General features: G+C 29.9%; 1 protein-coding gene across 1 annotated transcript in view; it reads left to right on the forward strand.

Moving 5' to 3' along the window:
- Window positions 1-1,079: 1,079 nt before the first annotated feature.
- The window catches only part of LOC136076809 (hatching enzyme 1.2-like), a 73,022-nt gene continuing 58,755 nt past the window's right edge, over window positions 1,080-15,346 (forward strand). The window contains exons 1-2 of the mRNA XM_065790281.1: window positions 1,080-1,234; window positions 10,110-10,169. Coding sequence (XP_065646353.1) covers window positions 1,174-1,234; window positions 10,110-10,169 — 121 coding nt within the window. The 5' untranslated portion in view covers window positions 1,080-1,173. The remainder of the gene's footprint in view (window positions 1,235-10,109; window positions 10,170-15,346) is intronic.

The raw sequence follows: 15,346 nt of genomic DNA on the forward strand, positions 1-15,346 counted from the left end.
TTTTAGCTTGAGAATTGGAACAAAAAATGTTACATAATAAAAAAAGCTAAATGTTACATTAAAAAGATTTCTAAAAACTTTTGAGATAGGTTTCCCGTTAAACTAAATGAAGAGATGCACTTAACATAACCCCGATAATAAAATTAAAAATAGCAATCTGTTTCAATTTCATTTAGGATAAGGCAACCTTTGAAGTTGTTGGTTGGTTTGAATCTCGTTTTTTTTTTTAGAATTCTTACTCTGAGTCATCTAAACAAGAGCTCTAGAACGGTTTTAGAAATTGGAATGCTAGTTCTAATTATTATACTAAAACCATTATATTAACTATTTATATTTTTATAAATATTTTAAAATAACTGTTTTAATCAAATTTTTAATCAATTTATCACATAACTTTAAAAAAAAGTTGATAACAATAGCTAATAAAGTCATTATTGTCATTATTAAGACGTCAATTATTAAGACGTCAATTATTAAGACGTCAATTATTAAGACGTCAATTATTTAGACGTAAGTTTCATAAAAATAGAACTTATTGCATTCTTTAGAACTGCTTCAGCCAAAAATTTCGTTTCAGTATTTCATTGTATTATGTTGTAACACTGCCCTTTTGTATCTATTAGAGCTAGCAGTTGTGTTTTTAGATGTTTTAGTTTTTTATACTTTATATTTTTAGATATTAGATTGCGTTATAGTACTGTTATATTTTTACAAAAAAAAAATACTTTTGTAAAGTCGCCTTTTAGGACAGCTTCCCCCTACCCCAAGAGCTCTTTTCTAGTTGACAAGAAGTGTGAGGATTCATTATGCTATATTAAACATAGCATAAAAAACATGAAGAAAAAAAACTCGTCAACTGTTATTTCATCATAATGATCTATTAAAAAAAGCAATTTAAAGGTTTTTGAAGCTGGTTTAAAAATTTTATAATAGAGACGAGTTTAAAGAAAAATCATATTATAGAGAAGTTGTTTTACAGAGATGAAATACATTGAATGTAAAGTCATTTTAAAAAAAAACGTGAAAAGAATAAGCAGATTAAGCCATTAATACAAATTTAAAATAAGCCATAAAAAGTATAATGCGCAGATTTGTGAACAAAGTTCTTTTGAAAATTTCCTTTAATTCAAAAATTGTCAACCGAATGAAAACATTTTATATGGAGGATTGAAGATGTTACAAGAAGCGTACATAACGTTTTTTAGCGGATTGCTTGTTTTATTTTTTTTATGCAGTAAGTTTGTTTTTAATTTTTTTGTCGCATTTCATGTTTATTTATAAGTTTTACTTTATAAAAATCTTATCGAAGCCTTAAACATGTTTGCACTTTGAATTAGAAAGACAAAAAATCGTCAAAAAATATATAACCATCAGATATAAACAAATGATAAGTTTGTTTTGAGTTTTTTGGTCCAGCAAAATTTAAATTTGTTATTAAAAATATATTTAACGCGCGCGTATGCCTACGAGTCATTTAAGCGTATAAATTCTACATTTTTTTCAGATGTAACTGAGAAAATAAAAGTTGTTATTTAAAAACGCAATATGTAATTGGAATTTAGCAGATTTTAATTGAGAAACGTAAGATTTTCAATTAAAATCTTACGTTTCCAACTAAATATAACGAGTTTCAAAAACGTTATATTTAGTTGGAAACTTTTTAGATGTTATTGCAAAATGGAATAGTTTAAGCAAGCTACGTTTTAGTTTCAGTCGACACCTGATAATACCTTCTCACACTCATCAATTCTAATAAAGTGAAACATTTGACATTCAATTAAATGGTGTTAACTGGAAAGTTCTGATGAAACATTAATTGATTACAAGAATCTGCATTAAGTGGTTCGCGCAAGTTTTAATCATGAAGACAATTGTTGTTGATATAGCTGGAAATAAATTTATGTTTGAATTTTTTGAGGCTTTTTGGATCTTTTTGGTACTTTCACTATTGCACTGTTTCTTTTTTTGACGTGTCCGTTTGGGTTTTTTTTTCTAACCAGACCATTGGCAACCATTTAGGATATGTTTGCTTATGCACATAACAATCTTATTTTTAGTTTATTTTCATTACTGCTAATTGTAAAAGGGTCCTTATGGGGTTTTCTAAAATGGAAACAGTGTTTCTTCAAGGTATTTGTCTGGAGTTTTGTTTTTAGGATGCTGCCGCTATATGATATTTTCTTAATAACATAGTTTGGATCCGCCAATGTCAGATTGCATCTGTTTTTAATCATTGTTATACTATGTTAATTTTTTCGAACTTAAAATCATTTTTCCTTAAGAATCTTAAGAACAAACATTTATTACTAAGTATGTAAGATCAACCTAAAACTTACTTTGCCTTAAAAACAAAACTGGTTTTTACTGTCAAATCAGTATTTTAAAGTATTTCATCAACAGAGTTTTATCAGTAGAAAATCCTTTTTATTTCTGGTCTAAAAAAAATTAATATCTTGTAATAGCTTAGCGTCAAAATGGCAGTAGAAACTTTAATTAGGTAACGTTATTTTCTGTTATGATCTAGTAATAGTAGTAATCTTCGCACAAAAACACGACGTTTTGAACCAAAAACTTCAAACTTTGATTCATCTGTCCAAAGGACGTTTTTCCATTCTTCAATTGACCAGTGTTAATGATTTTTAGCCCAATTTAGCCTTTTTGTCTTTGTAATTGGTCTTAATAATGGTTTACGAGCAGCTACACGCCCATGCAAGCCAAATTTCTTCAATCGATTCTTCACAGTGGAAGTGCTAATTTTAAGATCATTAAATTGATTGTACATAGACCTGATTTTTTCGGCGGTGTACCTTCTATTTGATAAACAATTCTTTTTTATTTTATTATCTTGTAATTTATTAGTTTTTTTAGGCCTTCCAGTACATTTTCTAGTTGCATTCTTACTAATTTCTTTGTGTCTATGTCATGTCCTTTGGACACAACATCTTGAAATTTTCATTTTTTTTTTAATTTCGACTTGTGAATAACCTTGATAAACTTGAATTCTTTATCTTTCAGCAATTTTTAATTCCTTTTGTTTACCCATTTTTTCACTTTTTTGTTACAATTTTTAGACAATTTTTGCCAAATTATAAATATCAAAATTCTGTGCTCGTTATTTTTCTTTTTTCTACAAAAAAGTATAACACACACAAATTTTATTAATTGTCACTCTAGTAAAGGTATTATTAAGACTATTTCTTAACAGTGGGCTATTTACTGAATAACTGATTATTTTGAAAAATCAAAACTGGTACGAGTACAACTAGAAAACGCAAGTTAAAATTGGAAACTATTGATCAAAAATGTGTAATAAAATTTAGTTTTTGTAAACATTTTAATTAAAGTATAATTTAGACTCGAAAATGTCGGTAGAGTATATATATATATATATATATATATATATATATATATATATATATATATATATATATATATATATATATATATATATATATATATATATATATATATATATATATTATAAGAATAATAATAATAATGATAAGCTGCGGCGAACAATAATATGTCGCTTGAAAGGGGTAGCAACCCTTTAGCTCTTTGCCAGTAGACAATGAGCTGTAGCAGCAATTCGGTACATTAACTGTAATACTAGTGCTGGCTACAGTGTTTGTCTAAACGGTTTTTAAATTCATTAAGATGACGAGAGTCAATCACAGTTTGTGGGAGTGAATTCCATCGGTTTACTACTTTGTTAGGAAAGAAATTGAGTCTAGTAGAAATAGCACGCATATTGTTATTGAGGTTAGAAGCATTAAAGAACTCTTTGTATTGACGATGAGAGCGTCCTCTAGTTATTCGCACAGATGGATAGCCAATTTATGAGTTAATCCAATAAATATTTTCTAAGTTATTTATAAATTTGAAGTTGTATATTAAATTAGATCGATTGCGTCTTTCATTTAGTGATGTAAGATGAAGGTGTGCTAATCTGGCTTCACTGGATAACGCTTTGAGAGATGGAATTGCTTCGGTGGCACCGTTTTGGACTTTTTCAAGTTTTTCAACTTTGTGTGCAGAAAGATAATTCCACACAGGAGCAGCATACTCAAGGTGAGGTCTAACCAGCGATGTGCAGAGCCTCTTTTAAACTTGTGCATTTTTATAAATAAATGATTTCTTTAGTTGACCAAGGACAGAATTAGCTTTTGATGATATTATTTTAACGTTTGTATCCCATTTGAGGTTGTGTGAAATAGACACAATGTGATTTATATCAATCTGGAGCAGAGCTGGGCTCTCAGGTGTAGAATTTGTGGAAATAACTTTACTGTCATCAGCGTATAACTTCATTGGATTGCTAACTAGGTCTGTTATGTCATTAATGTAAAAGATGAATAGAAGAGGTCCTAGAACAGATCCTTGAGGGACACCACTGGTGACTGGTAACAAATCTGAAATGGTGGAACCCATTACAACTTGTTTTGTTCTTTTAGAAAAAAAAGAATTTATCCAATTAAGAAGCATATTAGAGATACCATAACCAGAAAGTTTGTGGAGCATAAGATCATGAGGAGGTGTGTCAAACGCTTTTTCATAATCTAGATATAAAGCATCTACTCTATAGCCTCTTGCCATTAAGTGTGAGATCTGATCGACAGTTTCCAATAAATTGGTAATGATTGATTTTTTTGGAACAAACCCGTGCTGATTTTGAGATAAAAGATTATTTGCACTTAGATACTCGGTTAAACAATCTTTTACAATACGCTCTAGGATTTTGCAACAGGCAGAAGTTAGGGAAATCGGTCTGTAGTTTGATGCATCAGGTTTAGATCCTTTCTTGTGAAGCGGTCTTATGTTAGCTTCCAGCCACGCGGCTGGGACTCAACCTTCACAAATAGATTTTATAAATATGTAGGTAATGAGCACGTTCAGAGGTGAAGAACATTTGTTGAGGACGTGTGGGTGAATGCCGTCTATGCCTGCTGGTTTATGCAAGTTTAGGTTTGAGAGTAACACTTGTATGCAGTTCTCATTAAGTCTATTCAAAACTGACGCCTCATCAATCACAGAAAATGTGCGCTTTTCAATTGTTGACAGCGATTAACTCAAACTTAAAGGAGTAAAAACAGATGAAAAGTAATTGTCAAGGATCGTAGCTATATGGCTTTCATTAAAAGTAATGTTTCCATTTGGCTCTTTCATAGACCTTGTTTGATTTTTATTTTTAAGTTTTATGTTTATATACCTATATATAAGTTTTGGATTTGCCTTGGCTTTTTCGGATATCGATTTTTCAAATTGCGCAATAGAATGAGTTAGAGTTTGTTTTACTTTATTGCAGCTATCATTGTATAGTTTAGTGTCCAGAAGCCAGTTTGGGTTTTTGCTTCTATAATAAAGTTTTTTTTTATTTTTTATAGCAGAGATTACTTTTTTTGTGATCCAAGGTGTGTGTAAAACAGAATAATTCGATTTGATTGCTGGTATTTGAAGATTACATCCTTCAATATAGATAGATTGGAATACATTATAACAATCAATAATATTTAAATTTTTAAAACGATTAACCTGGTCAATATCTTTGAAATACATGTTTAGTTTATCGAAATTACCATTTTTAAAATCTTGTTGAGATGAAGAAAACCGATTTCTAGGAGGGTTTGAAGATTCTACAGCAAAATTCCAAGTTAGAATTAAATGAGCTTGTCCTTTTTTAGTGCACCCCAGTTGAGAATGTCTTTTAAGAGAAAATATACGTTGAGATAACTCAGTTAAAATAAGATCTAGAGTGCTAGATGGACCTAATATAGAGTTCAATTGAAAAGTATAAAAATTGACATGCTGTGTTAAATGATTTGAATCAAATGTTTCAATAAAGTCTTCAGCTAGTGAGTTTGTGGTAATTGCTGTGTTATCATGCCATGTGGTATGGTCAAGGTTAAAATCTCCTGCGATAAGAAGGCCAGAGTAGCGTTTTTTTCGACTTAATTAGATGTAAAAATGCGATCACGCCTATATGTGATATAATTAGTGAGATTAAAGATAGAGTTTTCATTAAACCATGTTTCTGTTATAAAGACAAGACTCGTGGTGCTTTTGAAGTTTGAATAAGGCTTTGCAGCTCGGCAAGTTTCTCTGCGTTTAACGAGGTCGCATTTGTATAAAAACAACTAAAATTGTTAAGATAAAGTGTTGTGTTTTTTTTATTATTGATAATCATTTTTATATTATTATTGATTCTGTTGGTGACTAATTTAAGTTTTAATTCTGTTTTAACGTGTCTAGGATCATAACTTTTTTCCAAGGGTTGAGTCCCAAACTCCACCAATGCGTGTGACTCTACCACTACGGATGGCAAAACTAAAGGGCTGATCCTTTTGCTGACTTTCAAGTTTTTCTTTGTTGAGCCTGTTACATTCTATACGCAGTAGTTTAGATTGTCTTAAACTAATTGCAATAACTGTGTATTACCTTCTGGTCGTGAAATACTTTATATATTAGTTATTCTTATTACACAGGGTCTAAAAAGTTTCAGTATGTGTTTATTTCCGTGTTTATATATATATATATATATATATATATATATATATATATATATATATATATATATATATATATATATATATATATATATATATATATATATATATATATATATATATATATATATATATATATATATATATATATATATATATATATATATATATGTAAATGTGCAAGACGTCGATTTTACTTGGCGTCGAGTTTATCTTCTGTTGCTGCGAAGTGTGCTTGTGAGGAACTGAATGGGAGAGGAAGAACGTTACCTGTAATTGTAATTGGTTTTTAATGATCGACTTGTGCTGTCCAACAATTTAAAAGCGGCAACATTTGACAAAAATACAATGATGCGTTGGATCGAAGATAATTTTTGTTGAGGTCAATCGGATGCACATGTTTGATCAAGTTTTAGTAGCAAGTCTTTAAATTTTAAGAGCAGATTCAATGCTTGGAATGAGTTTAATACGGCTACTAGAAGAAGTCACCTTCTTTGTACTTCACGTACTTCAGGGGAAAGTACTTCGTACTTCACGGCAAATAATTCACTTACATTGTACTTAAAGTAGTTCAGGGTAAGTACGCTGTTTTGAAAAAGTTGTACAAGTACGAGAATGAAGTAAGAGAGTGTATGAAACTATGATGTTTATTGATAACATGACATGATATCAATAAACATATGATGAGACTTCTAAAAAATTAGCTACCCCTTATTGGATTTGTTTAACGGAATAAAAATAAAGTTTGGCCGGTGTTGGACTGCAGAAAAACTAACTAGTTAATCGAGTTATTCCCAAGATATTCAGACGTCTGTGTGGAAAAATTGAAGCAGTGGAGGCGAATGAGTGACAGAAAAGCAATCATTGACCTACGCAAAACATAACTCCGGCTGAAAGTGGATGAGACATTGTGGCCGTATCAAATGGTTTCAGAATAAAGGCTATTTTCTTGAGCAGCTTAAATTCGGACTCAGTGAGGCACAAACGGTTATAAAGTTGTAGTGAACGCCATTGTCGAACAAGACACTAAAGTAAGTAAAAGGACATTGTTATAGAGGATGATAATTTTGTTGATAAGAATTTGGTAAGAAAGTGTTTTTTAATTTACGGCTTAAAAAGTAAAGATGATGTTGACTGAACGCGAGTATTTCGCTTGACGATTAAAAAGGTCGAAGGAAAACTTATATAGTCGACAAAAAATTAAATGGACAAAATTTAGCGAAAATTATTGAAAAGAACGGTGTTTTCTATTTGTGGAAAATTTGTGAGCCACTTGCCGGTGTGCGCTTGGTTGCGTGATGCTTGTAGTCTCGTATTAATTTATCATTAATACTGTAAACATGCTTCGTATTAATACGAGTAAACATGTTTTGGGAGTTTGACAATCATAACTTGAAGGTTGACGTAAAGGTGATATCGTCAAAAGATAATCTTACTAATATGTTAACGAGAGTACCTAGTCGGTGGGTAAAAATGGTGAAACTGGAAATACACAACAGGCCGGATACTTTTGAGTCAGGAGAACTTTATGCTTTATTTGGAAAATTTTCTTTCTGCAACAAAGGAAATTGTATGCAAGATAATTTGTGAGTGTGAACTGTATCAATTGATAGATCCAGCACCCGTTGCATAGACGCACGGAAAGTTGAAAACAATTGGAAAAAATTAGATATAGATATTATTTGTTACGGAGGGGAAAAAAGAAGCGCCTATATATTGGATTATAAATTGATTATAAAATGGTAAAATGGATTTAAAATGTATACATTAAATATAAATTGTATATATAAATGTAAAATATATATAAATTAAATATAAAATGGTTTTAAAATGTATTTGTATTGGATTATATAATGATTATAAAATGGGTAAAATGAATTTATAAATTGGATTATAAGATGTATTGTATTATAAAATGGTTTTGTTTTAACAGCTGTTTGGCTACTTCAATATAGTTTGACATTTTTTTCAAGTATTACACTTTAAAATTATTGTATTTTATTTAATATTATTTTTTAGTATTGAAATTAAGTATTGAGAAGTTGGGTTTCCACTTCGAGTAAATTTTCCACAGAACGGAAATAAAAACTATCCAATCATGTAATAAAAAAATTTGAGATGCACAATTTTTATGGGAATAGTATCATTTATCTTTCTTTTTTTTTTTTTTTATCTCCGTATCTTCTTCGTTCCGTTCCAACGAAAATTTCCTGTAAGTAGAAATCCACCTTTTTGTATTATTTATTTTGTGCTATAGTTGCAGTCTTGTTGACTTTCTGGGCATTAAGCCGCAAGAGAAGCAAGATGGGTTATAAGAAGTGTCCCACGGGACACTTCTTGTAACCCATCTTAATTATTTCAAAAAAGATATCTTGTGACCTTCTCAATAAAATCTAAAAATAAGAAAAATAAAACTTTTTTACAAGCTTCAAACGCTTTTTACGCTCAAAGTATGACTTTATATATAACTAAGTAATGGGGTAACCCCCTTCAAAGATATGGAAAAATACAGAGAATCTATTAAACTATTATTTACCTTTGATTCATGTTTTTGATTGCCGACATCCTGTTCTTTACAAAGTGTATGCTTCCTGTATCAATACTTCCTGTATCAATACTTCCTTTATCAATATTGCTTTAGAAATTTTAGTCACTTTTAAAGACTTTTTTAAAATCATCTTCAATGAAAGTACCATATATGTAATTTAAAATATACTTTTAAAAATATTTTAGATGAGTTAATTTAATCATTTATATTTTTGATGTGTTTAATGTGCATTTATATTTTGTATACTGTAACAACTGCATTTAAGCTCAAATAAAGTTTATATTTGAATACATTTATCGTAAATGAATTGATACCTCTGGTAAATTCAACTCTCTATGTGGTAAAATTTTAAACTATGAAGTTCAAACCTTTTGTAACAAACCTTAAGTAAACTGCAGCAAAACGACATCAAAGAAAGTAGCAACATCTATATTTAGTGTTAGATACAATATTATTTATTATTTCATCAAATTGAGTCATGGGGCAGACTTCTAGCCAAGAAAAGGGAAAAGTGAAAAAACAAGCACAGTTTTACGATGCCGCAGAAAGACCTAAACCGATTTATGTGTGAGATCAATGTCGTCTACCCCAATATATGCGACCTTATTGCAACCTCTGTGCTGAGTGGCGCTTTCTAAGATGCTCGCAGCTATCCGCAGAGGAGGCCAATAACTTGGACTTTTATTGCCGGCAATGAACTCCGCGCTAACTTAACTTAACCTTAACCCTGACCACTTTTTTAAAATATTTTTTTTGTTTCTTGTTTATGTTTTTTTTTTTTGTTTGTTTCTTAGTATTTATTATTTATTGTGTTTTCAAATTTAATGTCTTTGAAATTTTTTCAGAAAAGGATGGAATATTAAATCATTGTGTATAATCATTAAGAAGTATAGGCATATCAATTGGAAAAATAAGTTTTTTAATAAGAGGATGCAAAAGAATTCATTTAGTTTTATCAATATTGCGATAATTCGTTTGTCTTTTATAATTGAGATATTTACACGTAGCATTTTATATAGACATACCAATATTGTTTCTATAATTTTTATTATTTTTAGATCATGATACTGGAGCAGCACCTATTGAAAAGGATCCCAAATCAAATGCAAGAACTAAAAGTAAATAGTATTTGTATACTGTATGAAACTTTTATATAATTCACAGAAAGTAAAATATAAATGACTACTCAATAAAATTATATTTAATATTTATACTATAAGTTAAATTTATTATTTTTACTAATTATATTTATACATTTGGTAAAAAAAAGTATTTGCAAAGATAAGGTACTTTAAATTATCTAAAATTTTGCCAAAAATTTTTAATAAAAAATTGCTTTTTAATTTTTGGTTAAACAATCAAAACCAATTATAACTAACTAAAAACATTGTTTAAAAAAATGTATTGTAAAAAAAAACACTTTGTTCTCGAATTTAGAAGTTGTTATCTTAAGTTGTTATCTTGACATATGCCTTTAATTTAGTGTAGTTGTTATTATGACATATGCTTTTGTAACTTCTTTGATTTTTTTCTAACTGATTTAACTTTACTTTTTTTTAACAAGTTTTTTCTAACCAAACAGAAAGCAACTATTATTAAAGTTGTGAGTTACCAGAAAACAAAAAATATTGTTCAAGTGCAAGAAAATGGTTAATAAAAGAACTAAAAAACTGTAAGTTGTAAGAATCGGGAAAACCTAAAAGACGGGAAAGAACCTCAACTCATTTATGCGAAATAGCAGCTGTGGTTGCAATGGTTATACATAAGTTGGCCCAATATATGTGTGTTAGCAACTGACGACATAATTATTCCATAGTTGTTTCGTCAGCGAATAGAGCAACCTCAGATGTTAGATTGTTAGAAAGATTGTTAATAAAGGTGAGAAGTAATGAAGAACCGAATGTGAAAACTTGTGGTACATCAGAACTTCTATATATATATTTTTTTTTTCTGGTAAGAAAAGAATGATTCAATGACGTAAAAAACTTCCAATACATATTATATGAGGCAAGCTAATGGAGAAGACTAGTGCGCTATACTTTACTAAAAGATTTTAATATATCAATACCAAGAGCCCTTTTTGCCTCCATCTAATGCACTATTAAACCTTTCAGTTACAATAGTTAACAAGCTAGCTGTAGAATGAGAGAATCAAAACCGATATTGATTGTCATAGAGTAAGTTTTAAGAGAAAATATTAAAAGTTTGTTAATGAAAGACTCAAAGAGCTTACTAATAATATAGAGGAGACTAATATGACGATAGTTGCAATATCAGGATATTCTCAAAAGTTCAACAATTGGAGCCACAGATTTTATTTTCCAGTTGGCACAAGCTTTAGAAGAGTTTAAGTGAGAAATAACAAAGAAAGCCGAATAATTTATTGTTAGAATGTCTAACTATAAATTAACTTTTTTTTTTCTGAGATGAGAGGAAGAATGTGGTCTTTAAATTCAAGAGATAAATTTTCAAAAATGTTTTCTGCAAATAGTTCAGTTTTATTATTAGGAGAGGTAGTAAGATCTAGCCTATGTATTGGACATGGAATCAGAGGCGATGTGACAAGAGGTGAGGGATCCTCAAAACTATATTAACCCGAATCAAATGTATCAAATACCCGACTAGCGAACTAAATATCTTAAAAAGTCGACTATAACTTAAACATCGCTATTTTTGGGGGGGAAGGGAGGGGTAAGGGGAGTAGAGGTATTACATCCACCACACTTTCTGTATAATCGCTTTTTGATGGAATGTATAGACTTACCTTTGTTAATGACACTGTTCAAAAACCTCTAGAAACTAACTTTTGATATAAAATACAAGACTTAGTAAATTAGGAATATTGGAGCTTAACGAAAGACATTTTTTGCAAGACATTTGCAATAAAAAGAAGCATAAAAGAAGGTCATAGACAATACACAAATCAGTTAATGAAAGTGAATAATCAGTTTTTTCTGGAATAAAAGTCACAAAGTTAATTATATGAGCAAGAGATAGAGAAAGACAAAAGTTGTGAGTTTTATTGCCAACAGGATCAGTGGTACTAGAGCCAAGCGCTTCAGTGAAAAAAGTATTGAAGTCACCAACAACAACAAAGTTAGCTGGTAGATAACCAGAAAGGGTTTTATTGATTTGGTCAGAAATAACATTGAAAAGAGTGCAGCCTTATGTGAGTGCAACACAAAAAAAGTGAGGCGCTAAACGGAAGTACATCAAAGAATGGCCAGAGGATTCAAACCTGATTTCACAAAAAATTGGCCAATTGATAAGCTATCCATGCGTAACATAGCACTATGAATAGTCTGATGCTTTAAAGATGCTGATGAAATCAGCCTCTGTAAAGGAACTGCTGTTGAGACAGTAGTCTGTTGCAGTTTACATCCGCCCAAGATGAGTATTTTTATCGAGACACTATCTCTAGGCTTTATTTAACCAAGAGTCAGAGTTATCTTACCTAACCCTTGTTTAGGGAAGCAAACCCAATAAAGTAGCAGGACACGGGGCAAGTTGTACTGGATTGTATGTTACCAGTAGGAGGATAATCATCATAATCCTAAACCTAACCTGACATGAATCTTATCCTTAAAAATCTGACTTGTGCATGCTGCACAAATCAGATCTTTAAGTCATACTTAGAGATCTGACTTGTGCTGCATGCACAATTTAAATAGTAAAAAATTATGTTGAAATGATAATTTATAATGTAGTGATGTCACAAATATTCGGCAACTTAATAAAAAAGGCATTCGTTTAATCGTCTTTCACACTAAAGTCACGACAACCTGAACCTAAAGTATGGTTTACCATCCTTTAAGTTTAGGTTGTCGTGAAAATAACATTTTTTATAAGTGTAGAGTTTTCTATACTAATTCAATCTAAAGCATTTTCTGAAATTACCTCAGAAGTGCAAGATATACTTGAGCTGGTTATTTTTGAACTTTTCTGAATGGTTTGAAGAGTATGAAACTTTTAGCCATAACTATAGTTAAAATATTTGGTGTATCAGTCAACAAATAATGTATGCTGTGACACAACCTATTTATAAATTCCCATAGAGTAGTTGACTTATGCAAAACAACAAAGCAGGTTGGAGCCCTCAATATAATTAAATGTTGCCGAATATTCGTCCGAATATTCGTGGCATCTCTATTATAATGGAAATGAAATATGAACAAACAAAAGACTCTAAAAATAAAAGAATTGTATTAGCATGTTAAACATGTCAGCATTTGAATGGAGTGCATATTGATAGAGATTCATCAATCGTGATAATCCTTAACCTGAGCAGATCTGAATCTTAAACTTAAAAACCAGACTTGTGCAGTTTATATGATTTAAATAGCAAAAACTATACCAGTTTATAATAATTTTAAATAATTATTTTTTAAATAAAATATTTGCTCTGCTTTTTCTAAATTAGTCTCAATTTTATATATCTTCGAAATTTTACTTTGCGTTGTATTTATATTAGAAGTAAAAATATGTAAAAAATAAATTTAAAAATGGCTTAAATTATAATTTTAAAATATTTTATAATATTTTAAATAGTTGATGAGATGATATTTTTTAAATTGTGTAAATGACATCTACGAGCCTAGTGTGTGTGTAAATCATGTGCATCAGCATGTGGAGGATATGCATCAATCTTTTACAATCAGAAAGGGCCGCTATGAAGCTTTTATGATGCCCGGGGTACAGCAGCAAATAGGCAAAGAAAGCCCAGCAAATGTAGGTGCTCATTTGCAAATTTTGGGTGCGTTTTGCAAACGTACTGAGCTCTTTTTTTTTTTTAGTAATATCTAATGGAAAATTTTTAAAGATTTTAGGGTCCTTATCATAGATTTAAGGGGAGCCTTAGTCCTAGTAGCCACAGCACTGATTATAAGCGTAAGTTAAGGACTGTGTTTTTATTTCTAATACCTTAGCTTTATTTCTAATTACTTTAGCTCCATATTTTCATGATCCGTATCTGAATTAAATTACGTTTACGCAATACATTTAATATCCACTGATTAGACTTAATAAACAGGTTCTTTGAAAATAATATTGAAAGCATTATTTTTTTTTACTAGCAAAATTTATTTATTATTTTGTTATCTTACGACAGAGTTGTATTCAGTTCATTTACAACATGTATGTCCGATAGACGCTCTTGTTCTAGATTAGCCCTACAATCATTTTTTTAAATATATTTTAGTTTACTTTAAGGTTGTACACCTCTTGCGACATGGCTTGCCTTTGCGTTAAAAAATTCAATTCAAAATGCATATACAGTCGTGTGAGAATTTATTATAGCCACCTATGAATTTTGAATAATTTGAAATTTAATCTCATTTTTTTCATATGAAGAACAAAAATTCCTTATTCATTATTAAGTTAATCTTTTGTTTAAGATTTAACTCATATAATTAGTGTTTTTTTTTGCTATTAACAACATTGGCGCATTTGACAGCAGTTTTTATGATGTCATCTTAATTATAATCTTTTCGTTGTAAGTTTTAAATCCAGAGTTTCGAAATGATTCCAAAAAGGCTGGACTAGGAAAAAAAGTACAGGAATTTAATTAAAAATGATCGAAAATCAGTAAAATTAATTTAAGTTATTTTAAAATAATCACTTTCTTACATCAAACTTTAAAGATTTATTTAACAACCCTTCTATAATATTTTTAGGTATGGTTTAGCGACGAGAGTACTTTCCAAGTGTTAACAAAGAAGGCTCAATACATAAAAAGAAAAAAATTTAAATATACTAATTGGACTGCATCATTCAAATGACCTAACGTAACGACCTGGTCATTTATATGTGGAAGGGGGATAAGAAAGCACAATATTGTCAAGGGAATAATGAACCAGTTACAATATTAAAAAGTTATGGAACAAAAATTTCCGCCGCAATTAGAAGAATGGTTTGGTCCAGGTGAAACTCTCTTGACCTAAGTCCTATAGAAAATAATTGGGTGCTACTAAAAAAGGAAATATCTAAAGAAAATATTACAGATAAAGTTTATTTAATAAAAAGAAAAACTCACAACTGGAATCATAATGAAGAACTAAAAAATGCATCAAAAGCATGCCAAAAAGGTTCTTGCTATTATAGAGGCAAAAAGGGTAAAATAATAGACTTTGAAACTTGAGAATGTAAAAAATCATGGGTGGTCATAATAAATAGTCAACAGTAGATGAAAAATAGGCTATAGACAGTATATTTTTTGAGTATATTTGGTCAAGAAAGACTAAAGTGTTTCCAAAATTGAAAAATACAGACTTCTTAAAAATAAAATTGTTTTCTATTT

Source organism: Hydra vulgaris, chromosome 02 (assembly GCF_038396675.1).
Source record: "Hydra vulgaris chromosome 02, alternate assembly HydraT2T_AEP".
Classification (NCBI taxonomy): domain Eukaryota; kingdom Metazoa; phylum Cnidaria; class Hydrozoa; order Anthoathecata; family Hydridae; genus Hydra; species Hydra vulgaris.